This window comes from Trichophyton verrucosum, assembly GCF_000151505.1.
Source record: "Trichophyton verrucosum HKI 0517 chromosome Unknown contig00451_1.f1.exp, whole genome shotgun sequence".
Lineage (NCBI taxonomy): Eukaryota > Fungi > Ascomycota > Eurotiomycetes > Onygenales > Arthrodermataceae > Trichophyton > Trichophyton verrucosum.
In genome coordinates this window covers 1-11,452 of record NW_003315322.1, presented here as the reverse complement: position 1 = coordinate 11,452, position 11,452 = coordinate 1, and the positions used below count along the sequence as shown (strand labels likewise).

Genomic DNA, 11,452 nt, shown 5'->3' with positions numbered 1-11,452 from the left:
GTTTTTTTTTTTTTTTTTTTTTTTCTCCATCAAAAAACTTCAAACTTCGCGACATCGCAAGCTTCAACTTTCAACTTCCAACTTCCAACTCTTCACTCTTGTATTATAATATCTAATAGCCCGTCCCAGGCCCCCCTGTGCTGCAGGCAATACAGCTAATACTCCTGCGTCCACTGCCCTGCGACTGCGATAACCTGCTTGTTCCCGCCGTCTAGATCCACGCGCGGTTCCGCCCTCTATCGACTGCGAGCCCTGTGGCGCCCCCCCCCCCCCCGATCAGACCTATCACCTCTGTCCGCCGTCCGACTTCCCTTCCCCCGCCGCCCTTCTCCCGGCAGCCTTCAACGGCGTCCTCACGTTGCAGCTTCATTGGGGATCGTTGCAAACTGCATATCTAACCCAGCGAGGATCCCTGGGCCGTCGCAGTCGCCAACCACACCCGCCTCGAGCTACCCATCCCATCCCAGTCCTCGTTCCCTGCGCAAAACTAAAGGCTGTTGCCCCTAGCGAGCTCCCGACCGACCACACCGTTGCAGCTTCGCCTCGAGCATACCGCGCGCCAGCCAACCTAGCCAGCCAGTCAGCCAGCAGCGATGGCGGACGCTCCTCCTCCTCAGCCACCGTCCGGTTGGAACTTCGCTGCCATGGCTGCCAACGTCGTGCAGTTTCTCAGACTGCCTGTTCTGGCGTCTGGCGGCCTGGCCGTTGTCGCCAGCGGCATGCTCTACTTCAAGCAAAAGTACGCCCATACCTACATACCTACCTACATACGTTACATACTTCAACCCTAAAATCCCCCTCCTACTTGCTCTGTAGCAGCAGCTAAACATGCTAAAGTGACCTGATCTATCCCCGCAACATACCCGCCGATGCACGAACAAACGTTCCCAAGCCGTCAGACTTCGGCATGACCAACTTCGAAGACCTGCGCATCCCCACCCCGGACGGCGAGGTGCTGGCTGCCTACTTCATCCGTCCCTCCAACAGGAAAATCAAGGCGCAGGTCACCATCCTCATGTTCCACGGCAATGCGGGGAACATCGGCCACCGCGCTCCCATAGCCCATATGCTTGAGCAGCAGCTAGACTGCAACATCTTCATGCTCGAGTACAGAGGCTACGGCCTCTCCACGGGTACCCCGGACGAGGCTGGCCTCAAGATAGACGCCCAGACGGCGCTCGACTATATTCGGAACCGGGCCGAGTTGCAGGGCACCAAGATTGTTATCCATGGGCAGAGCCTGGGTGGTGCCGTGGCTATTGATCTGGTTGCAAAGAACCAGAAGGAGGGGGACATCAAGGCGTTGATCCTGGAGAATACCTTTCTTAGCATCCGCAAGCTGATACCCAGGTGTGTAATACATCAATCTGCATTCATTACTTTCTTATGCTAACGAGTGGATTAGTGTCTTCCCGGCTGCAAAGTACGTTGCTAGACTGTGTCATCAGACCTGGTTGAATGAGGAGGTGCTGCCCAAAATCACCACTGTCCCAATACTGTTCCTCAGCGGCCTGAAAGATGAGATAATTCCGTGAGTTTATTCATTCCCCCGCCTTTATACACATATTACCGTCATCTTAAGAGTCTTATCTAACATCCTCCCCCCAGACCCGATCACATGCTACAACTGTTCAGCATGTCTAAAGGAACAGAATGCATCTGGCGCACCTTTCCCAACGGCCAGCATAACGACACCGTTGCCGAGCCCATGTATTTCGATTACATACATGCCTTCATCGTCGACGAAGTCCTGGACTAATGTAATCATCCACGGCTCCCCCATAAATACCACACTAACGCACACACGCACACACGCACGCATAATCATCTCCCGGCGTCACCGGTTTGCTTTTCCTTTGTCCCAGTTTTTATTTCGTTTTCGTCTTCCGTTGGTTCTTTGCATGGTTACCCATATCAGGGGGGTGGTTCGTTGTTTCGGTGCACTTGGGCTTGCTTCCTCGTTCGGCTTGTTTGATTGATTGATTTTATTTTGGCTTCTGGTTTTTTTTGGCTTCTGGACCTCCTTTCATTTATTTCTTTTCTTTTTCTTTTTTGCTACCTCTGGGTTCCATGTTTGCATACCATTGACACGATACCCGGGTTTTATACAGCCCATTTTGCATGGTTGGCTTACGGCTTAATGCTGCCCACTCTTACTTTTCACCCTCTTTGTCCATGATCACATTACACAGCGTAGAGGAAGAACATACATTTTTATTTTAATAATACTCAACATTAGACCACTCCAGTCCTTCTATATCTTAACTATCAATATTGTACATGCCGTGTAATCTACACACACACACCCCACACTACCGATAAAAAAACCGTTGGACAAAACAAACCGCCTTACTTACACCCTCTGCACCTCATCGATAAGTTCCTGCACCTTGAACCCCTCTGTGTCACCACTCGTGAACATCCTCAACATCTCCCCCTTTCGACCCCCCTGGCTCCCAGCCCCCTCAGCCTCCCAGTCGTAAAACTTCTGCAACCACAGCACCAGCAGCTGTGCATCGTCAACCGTCATACCCCTATCCGTCACCACGGTGCCATTCATCAATACAATCCCCTTATCATCCGCAAAGTCCAGATGGTGCGTAATCACCGTGTGCGGCGGCGCAAAGCCAGCATGCAATTTATATTCCGCCAAGGAAGTAAATATCACCGTCGAAGTATGCGTGTTATGCGTGCTAACTGGCGTGGGGACCTTCGAATCACTCGCCGACGCAGGCGGATGGAACCCCCATTGAAGGAAATGCATTTCAGCAGCAATTGCCTTCTCAGCTGGCGTTTCCGAGCTTGCCTCGGCGTTTTCCTTAGGGTCTTGCGGCGTTTCTAACTCCCGCGGCAAAGGGAGGACGAACTGCGGGTGTTGTCGAGCTACTTGCACCATGCGGTTGTATGTATCTATCGGGATGCTGGCGCATATCGAGTTCGGGTTCGTGACGTGTCGTGCTCGCCATAGCTTGCCGATGATGTCGGGCGGTAAGGCGGCGGTTTTCTCCAGATCAAGGTATGATGATAGCGGCTTGATGCCGGGTGGTGAGGAGGATTTCTTGGCTGTGGGTGCGGAGGGTTTCTTATCCAGGCCTGCTGGTTCAGAGGACGGTGATGAGGATGGCTTTAGGGGTGTCTGGGGTGCTGCGTCGGCGTTGCGGACTTGTTGGATCTTCTCCTTATATGCTTCCTTGAGCGAGGATACGGAATCGTGGCCCTCCCTGATACATTATCCCGTTAGTAAATTAGAAGTAGACGTATAACAAGGGGAATCTCATGCTCACTCTTTGGCCTTGCGGGCTAGCTTCTCTTTGTACTTATCAAGCACCTGTGAGGACTGATGCGTTGCGATGAAGCGGACATCGTGGACCTGGGCCCATCGGCGCTGCACATGTCTGGTGGGCAGAACAGGCCGGCTGAGGAGGTTTCTGAGCGCTGGTATCCGAATTGAAGCCATCCTGGGCGTTCTTTTAGCTCGCTTGTAGCTTGTTCGCTTTTATATTCGTTGCTTGTCTTTGCTTTCGTCGAGTTTTGGATAACCAACACTTTTTTTAAGCTCATCCGTGCCAAGACATCGCGATAACTTTCTATCGACGACGAAGATTTTATTCCACGAACTGTTTATTATTATTACTATTTTGATTCCTGCTTGAGCTGAAAAGGATAATATAGTTGTTGGATTCCGCTGATGGAGACTATTATACTGTTGAATCTATGCAAGGGCAAGGCCAATGGCTAAAAATGAATAAGAAGAGAGCAGCTGCTAGTTAGTCTTCGCCAGCTCATGCAACACCATAGTCCGATACTCGCCCCAGACCTTGAAGCCAGCACGCTCGTACCAGTTGACGTGGTTCGACCAGTCGACGAATACATGCTCCATCCCTCGTCGTTTCAGATCAAGGGCAGCATGCGTGATCAGAGCGAGACCAACTCCCTTGTTTCTTGCCTCAGGAACAACTCCTACGCAGCCGATTTGACCAGACTTGATACCCACCAGCTGCTGCATGGCGAGCTCCCGTGTCATTCCTATGCCCAATTCCTGCATCAATGTCCACCCGATCTGCTCACCTGTCGATGAGTCCGTTGCTACCATTACCTGGTTGTACTGGCCTGTTTGTGCTAGCCCTTCATAAGCCTCCATCCACACGGGGTCTTTGCCAAACAGCTTGCGCTGTTTCTCCATACATTCTTCGTATTGTTCCTTTCTCCAGGGGGCATATGTGACTCCTGCCTTTTCTGCGCGCTCTAAGACGCCCTTTGGTGCTTCGTATGAGAGTAAGTCGACAGTGTAGTCCCTTGCTGTTGGTCTACGCTCAGGACAGAACCCACGATGGATAAAGAACTCCTGGGCTTGTTTTGAAATATCCATTGGGACGCCCGGCCAGAACCGAGGGAAGCTTGAACCGATTGTAACTGATGATGTGGAATATCCGTTTCGAAGGTATATTCGGGCGTGCTCAATCAGTGCGGTTCCCACCCCCTTGCCCTGGTGGCCGGAGTCCACAAGGACCACGGGGATGAATGCCGTAGGCCGGTCTTCATTTGTATATGTGGCCACAAATCCTACTACTTTATCTTCAACACGTGAAACAAGGTGGTTTCCATTCGGCCTGCTTAAAACGTGGGAAAGTGTCGCCGATGGTACGGCATATCTTGGTAAAAGTCCATGCCAAAGTTCGACGACTTTAGCAAGATCCCTGTCTGCGTTGAAAGGCTCAATCGGTACCTGGCAAGGTTTAACCGACACTGGAAGCTTTCCTTTCGCGTCGATGTCTCCAAATATTATTCTAACAGCAGGTATAAAGGCTTCAACGGTTGGCTCATATATGGTGAGGTAGGTTTTGACAAAATCCTCATCCTCTAGGAAGTCGTACGGACCTCCAATAGCCACTACAATGAGTTTCTTGGACAACCCCTCAATCAGCTTCGTCAGCTCTACCTGGTCTACGGACATCTTTGCATCTTTGGTTACCAGAATAACTGCATCAGCTTCTGATATCTTTGCTTTGGTCATTTCGTCATCTTCAAGTATGATGTCCTGGAGAACTGGGCATTCAATTGTATATGAGTGGTATTGCTTGATCACGTCCCAGAATTTTGACTGGGTGTGTGGAAGAGTATGGGGGACCGCAACGTTTTCTCCGACTAGAGAAATGTATGCATATACCACGTTCTCAGCTGGCTTGAGAGGAATGACTTTCTGTGTATCCCTCACCAATGTTGTACTTCGAGCATAAATTCTCGTTGAAAGTCTTTCATGTGCCAGACGAAGTTCTGAAAGCAGCTCGGGCTTCCGTTTTCTGAAGACTGACTTCCAGCTAATAAACTTGTCTTTCAATGCTGCGACTCTTGCGACTGATTTGGCAACACCTTCAGAGGTGATATCCCCCTGCTTGAAAGCTTGATAGACTTCGTTATACGCACCAACTTGAACTTTCAGTGTATGACACACCATGGCACAATCTACGCCAGCGGCAATTGCCATAGCAGCGCCCTTTTCAGTGCCATAGTACTCCCGAATAGCATCCATCTCCAGGCAGTCAGACACCAGCAGTCCATCATACTGGAGTCTTTCCCGGAGGAAGTCCACGCAGCTTTTGCTGAGAGTCATGGGTAGATTTGACTCCTCGAGTGCCGGTAGAACAATATGGGACGTCATGACGGACTCGACATTCTCCGCAGTCACTCTGCGGAACGGGATCAGTTCGCATGCTTCCAGTTCTTCGATGGATTTGCCCACGATGGGAAGGCCATAATGGGAATCGATCGTCGTATCTCCATGGCCTGGGAAATGCTTCGCACATGGAACAATCTTCTTCTCACGCAAGCCTTTGGCAAAAGCCGAAGCTATTCGTCCCACGCTCGCTCCGTCATCTCCTGGTGACCGAATTCCGATAACCGGGTTGGATGGCTCTGAGTTTACATCGCAGACAGGAGCATAGTTCATGTTAATACCAAGTGCATCTAGCATTTCACCCGTAGCTCTACCGATCTGAGTAGCGTCTTCGATGGAGCCCGTTGCTCCCAGCGCCATAGCTCCAGGAAACTGAGTAGCAATGGGCGGCTTAATCTGGCTGACCCAGCCGTTCTCCTGGTCTGCGGCAATGAACAGGGGCCGGGCATGACCCGCATCCCGAGCGGTTTGCTGAAGCTCATTCGTGAGAGTAATCAACTGCTCTGAATCGTGGACATTACGTCGGAACAGAATGATATTTCCGATGTAAAAGGGTGCTTTGATGAGTGACTTGATATCTTCACTGGCAGTCAGGCTATCAAAGCCGACGATGAAGAGCTATTGCGGGAGTCAACGTCATTTGTCTACACTATCTAATCTAGAGGGTATATATTTACCTGGCCCAGGCTTCTTCTGATTTCTTCTTCCTCGCTCATGATGCCGGCTCTGTCTAATCCTGTCCTCCTAGCAATGTAACTGTTTGTTGTTTGTTTTGATGATGATTGAAGCTGAGGGAAGGTCGAGCATGTGGAAGATGCGACTTCTACCCCGCCGTTTCGGCTACCCAGCTGGTAGTTACGGAGAATGCCCGTCGCCAGCTTTTTACAACGAATATATAGTCATGAAGTCTGAAATCGCATTTAAACGGCTTTTCTATTTGATTTCACGTTTCCTACGCTATTGAGTGTATTTCGTTGGAGCCGAGATTAATTACTTCGTCAACATGACGGCTAGTTTAACTCTTGGGAGGCTAGGAAAATTGGCATCTGGCTAAGCAAATCTAGGCTTTATAATGACAGAACCAAGGGATTAAGCAAGCTTGCCAGTGGGAATAGAGAAAAGAATAAGCGGTTTCCCATCAGAATGCCCCTGATCAACTCGATAATACCCCTTACGCTCGAGTTGGATTGTGTCATTGGCTCGAAGTTCCCCTGCTGCAGCATCAATCCAAGCATGTGAACGGACTTCAGATTTCCAGTTGACATAGGACATCATATCGTCTTCTTTGTCTAGATAAATATAGTTCTTTGAACAAACTACAAAATTACACGATAAGATGTCGCCGCCAATATGGATGAGTTCTCCCAGTCAATTCTCTCGTTTGTTACCCAAACCGTTGATATAAGCCTTGATAGCTATAATTATGTTAAGAAGTCTAAGTTAAGATGTTTAACTACCTTAGGTACCTGGTACCAGACCTGACATAACTTCCTCTAGAAAGCCTTCTCCCTTTTGCGACTCAGTAATAACACCTACTAAATTTCAACTACTTAGTTAGCCGATGAACATCCATCCCCTTCAAAGCTTTGATCCGACTCCAGATTGTATTTCGCCATTTAATCAATTACCTAGTAATCAACTAGATAGCTACAGTAACAATAAAATGGTTCCATAGAGGAATTGACTCCAGTCTTCATGAATCTTTGGGGTTCCAAGCACCCATAACTAGTTAAAGCCTCGGTTTCTTTGTGTAGGTGAGGAATAGTTAATTAGTTATAACATATTTCTCGTAGACTTTTAACTATTTATCTGACCCCTTCGCTTTACGGCTGTATGTTAACAGGCTGGTAACTGGTTTAGGTACGCCAATTTCAGCTAGTGTTGGAACATGAACCACAGGAACAAAGAGCTATCTGCCCCATGTTCTGATAGAACATGAGCCAAGACTGCGAGTTTTAACAGTGGATAGATGACTAACTAGTTAATAATCCTGATTCGCTAGTTAACTTAGTTAACTAGCCGCCCAGGGTGGGTCACTTCGGGCCCTCGTTAGCTGAGCTGGTTTTAAGCAAGGACTCTATTGTTGTCACCTACGGAGTACTTAGGTATGTGTTAATATTACTTTCCACATCTAGTTATTTCATGCTCTGTAGTCATAGAGTACATTCATTCTCTCTCCCTAATAGTAGACTCGCATCCCTGGGGCCCGACAAAGGCTCTACTCTGGGTACTTGCGTTGTTCATGCACCTGCAGGCCCCCTGGATACGTTAACTCCTGGCGCTTAGGGAACGTCACATCTAGCCAGATAACTAGGTACTGATTGGCTAGGACTACTCGAAAAGAAGCCAGTATTCAAATAATATAATGCCCAGTTGGGCGGGAAACATAAGTGAAAAGGCCTAGACAACAAATGGCCCCCAAATATTGTCTCAGTTAACTGGTTGATTAAACCCATGCATTCACAACTTCTTTCTTTGGGAAACCTGACAGCATATCTATTCGTTAATCAATCAGTTGGCGCTAAAAGGCTGGAGAGTAAAGTAACGACCTAATTTGGGGGCGGAATTATTAGCGCCAGGGTGGGGATGCCCAGGGGTGATTGGTTTTGGGCATGAATAACTAAAGATAGAAATACCGAAAGAAATATTATCCTATCATTCTTCAAGCGCCAGAAATTCTGTGACAAAAGTAGTTGCTATGCAGGGGCTAACCCGTATCTAAAACTTAGACATGCATAAGCGCCTAGGTGCAGGGAGAAGAGCTTCATTGAGTATCAAGAAGTTAATGCTTCAATATGGGATATTTCTGTGAAGCTTCTGGATCAGAAAGAGGCCTGCGAATGGATATGAATATGGCCTCAATTCCCATCTCATGGAAGAGGAAGAAATCATTACCTCCTCAAGCACAAAATTCCATAACAATAGCAATTTGAAAGCCCAGCATACCACTTTAACCAACACATCAAATTTCCGAATCCGAATTCGTTCAACCTAACTACCGAGGTGAGATATGGCTTTTGTGAATTTTACGGGAATAGGAACCCTTACTTACCATATTATATAGAAAATGCCTAACGCAAAGCAACTTGGTAGCGTCAAGGACTCCATGATCAGCTACCACAATGATCAGGCCAAGGAGCACTATTCAAAGTACAAGTCCAACATGAGCTCCTTCCAGAAGACGAACGAGAGACAGGTACGTCTTCTATTATGGTCTCAATGTTTGCTGCTTAACGTTCTAACATCAATAGGATCGTCGTGAGGCTTACCGTCAATTGAGCCATTATTCTGATAACAAGAAGGCGGCCGACACCTGGAAGCGTGTCTGAGATATGCAACAGGGCAAAGCCTGCCAAACTTCCGATCCACTGAAGGATTGAAGTTGGTGATACCCAGTTTGTCGACTGAGTTTAGGGGACTGGTGGTGCGGTAGGGTGGTGGTTGTGATTTTGGTTCGATTAGTATGGAGAGTGGAGTGCTGTCGCTGTGCGCTGCATTCAGATATTCGGGGTTGGGAAGGAGGGTTGTTGTAACTAGCGGTTGGTTGAAGGTCAATAAATTATTCCGAAAATCGCCTTGTAGTCACCACTATGTAACTATAAGCCTCCAGGATTGCCTTTCCACCTGGGTATCAATTGACTAGCTTCGTGTCACATGGGAAATTAGGTTATACAACACCTGTCATAGACATGGCTCGAGTAACTAGATATAAGTGAAACATGGTAATTAACTTACCAGTCAACTACCGAATGGAAATGATACACAGTTACCAAATAGTCAGTTGATTTGAACTCGGGGGTACAAAATATACCTGAAATTTTTAAGTAACAGAAAGGGAGAAGAAAGAGAAGGAAAGGATGAGGCAGGAAAAGCCTCAGGTTAGCTTGCCGGTAGGAATAGAGAAGAGAACCATTGGCTGTCCATCAGACAAACCACGATCAACCCGATAATATCCCTTGCGCTCGAGTTGAATAATATCATCTGCTCGAAGTTCCTTTGCTGCAGCATCAGTCCATGCATAGGAATGAGCCTCGGATTTCCAATTAACAAATGACATGATGTCGTCCTCCTTCTCCAGTTTATCCTTCGTAATGAGATGATCAAACTCGACCAACTCAGCAGGAACGAGGTCTTGATCCTGAGACAGCCAGGTTATCTTTTTGCTAGTTTTCTTGAAATCACCTTCTAAATAGAGATCAAGCTCAATATGGGTAATCAGCTGCGTCTTGGGATCTTTGACAATATCCCGGACGATGGCATTGCCCCATGCCATCAGAGTAATTTCCTCATTGGGAAGAAACGATTCTGCATCATCTTGCTCGATACAGATATTACTACTGTAGACAACATCCCTTGCTCCAAGCTCGGGATTTTTTGGGTGTTTTTGTTTCTGTTTGATGACAGAAGATACTTCAGCTTTGTTGACTTTGGCATGGACCATATTTTCCTTGTTAACAGCAGTGTAGCGAGGAGCAATGGGGTCTATAAATTTCTTGTTGATAGCCCATATTAAGGTCCAGTCTAGGTTGAGAATGTTCCTGCTTGGACCTTGCTTGAGTATGAATTCACGGAGAGCCGGGATTGTCATCCCTCTTCTTCTGATACCACGGATGGTTGGCATCCTAGGGTCGTCCCAACCCCAGACCACCTTATTCTCAACTAGCTGCGATAGCTTTCGCTTTGAGAGGACAGTTTGTATAAAGTTTAGTCGAGAAAAGTCCCATATGGTAACTTCACGGAGACCTAAAGCTTTCTGCATCCAGGAGTACTGAACATTCCTATCCCGGTACTCGTTGGTTCTAAGGGCATAAGTAATGCCCTCAACCGCATCCAAGATAGGTGCACAAAAGTCATAGGTAGGATATACCTTCCACTTAGAACCGGTCCGATGATGTGGTTGAGGATTGCAGCGGTATATAACTGGGTCCCGCATGGCCTTATTAGGGTCATCCACCGAGATCTTTGCCCGAATACACCATCCCTGCCCTTCTGGAGAGCCTAATTTCATCTGCGATAGATGGGACAGGCTTTCTTCTACACCGAGCTCTCGGCACTTGCTGGCTATTCCATTCCGACGCTCATGGTTCATGATCTCTTTGTCGGTATTGTCCGCATATGCCTTGCCATTGGAAATCAACTTAGTGCAAAGATCGAACATAAGGTCAAAATAGTCGCTGGAATAAGTCACTTTGTCGGGAGTGATCCCAAGTAACTCAAGATCATGAAGGATAGAATCCTGGAATTCTGCATTTTCTTTCGATGGATTTGTATCATCGAAGCGACATATCATGGTCCCACCCGATTGTTTGTGGGCAAAGAAATCGTTGAGCAAAGCCGCCTTCGCATGTCCAATATGAAGATAACCAGAAGGCTCTGGAGGGAACCTGGTGATGATGTTCTCAGCATTCAAACCAATTTCATAACTCGCTCCTGCAGCACTACCAGCAGCTCGTTTCTTTCGGAACGGGGCCTCCAAGTCTGAGACCATCTGATTCATCCAGGGGTTTCCAGCCTCGATATGGGAAAACCATCGAAGGACACTCCCGCCACGTTTTTTGNNTAGTGGACATAGACACTTTATTTCCACGTATGGTTCCCCATACAATGATATCAGCCAGAGTAAGGGAGTATCCAACAATGAAAGACCGAAGAGTAAGATGGCGTTCGAGTTCATTGAGAGGCTGCTCAATGGACTTGAAGTCTAAGGCTGTCAGATCCAGAGATCTCAAAATCCATTCAGACACCTAAATGATGTTAGTCGATTACTGGTGAAGTCTT

General features: G+C 47.7%; 5 protein-coding genes across 5 annotated transcripts; 2 read left to right on the top strand and 3 right to left on the bottom strand.

The window, feature by feature from the left end:
• Window positions 1–572: 572 nt before the first annotated feature.
• TRV_05727 (uncharacterized protein) lies at window positions 573–1,759 on the top strand (the record flags this gene model as incomplete). Its single annotated transcript, XM_003020162.1, has 4 exons — window positions 573–739; window positions 838–1,350; window positions 1,406–1,531; window positions 1,636–1,759. Coding segments are annotated over 4 exons (930 nt in total), but the record flags the coding sequence as incomplete, so codon positions are not given.
• A 594-nt stretch (window positions 1,760–2,353) lies between these two features.
• TRV_05726 (uncharacterized protein) lies at window positions 2,354–3,457 on the bottom strand (the record flags this gene model as incomplete). Its single annotated transcript, XM_003020161.1, has 2 exons — window positions 2,354–3,221; window positions 3,285–3,457. 2 exons carry the CDS (start codon window positions 3,455–3,457, stop codon window positions 2,354–2,356), a joined length of 1,041 nt encoding a protein of 346 aa, XP_003020207.1.
• Window positions 3,458–3,763: 306 nt separating this feature from the next.
• On the bottom strand, window positions 3,764–6,390 carry TRV_05725 (beta-glucosidase; the record flags this gene model as incomplete). The annotated part of the gene is made up of 2 exons (XM_003020160.1): window positions 3,764–6,292; window positions 6,352–6,390. The coding sequence occupies 2 exons, from the start codon at window positions 6,388–6,390 to the stop codon at window positions 3,764–3,766; spliced, it is 2,568 nt and encodes an 855-aa protein (XP_003020206.1).
• Window positions 6,391–8,741: 2,351 nt separating this feature from the next.
• Window positions 8,742–9,003, top strand: TRV_05724 (uncharacterized protein; the record flags this gene model as incomplete). Its single annotated transcript, XM_003020159.1, has 2 exons — window positions 8,742–8,870; window positions 8,926–9,003. The coding sequence occupies 2 exons, from the start codon at window positions 8,742–8,744 to the stop codon at window positions 9,001–9,003; spliced, it is 207 nt and encodes a 68-aa protein (XP_003020205.1).
• A 545-nt stretch (window positions 9,004–9,548) lies between these two features.
• TRV_05723 (uncharacterized protein) lies at window positions 9,549–11,418 on the bottom strand (the record flags this gene model as incomplete). The annotated part of the gene is made up of 2 exons (XM_003020158.1): window positions 9,549–11,162; window positions 11,278–11,418. Coding segments are annotated over 2 exons (1,755 nt in total), but the record flags the coding sequence as incomplete, so codon positions are not given.
• Between the last annotated feature and the right edge of the window lie 34 nt (window positions 11,419–11,452).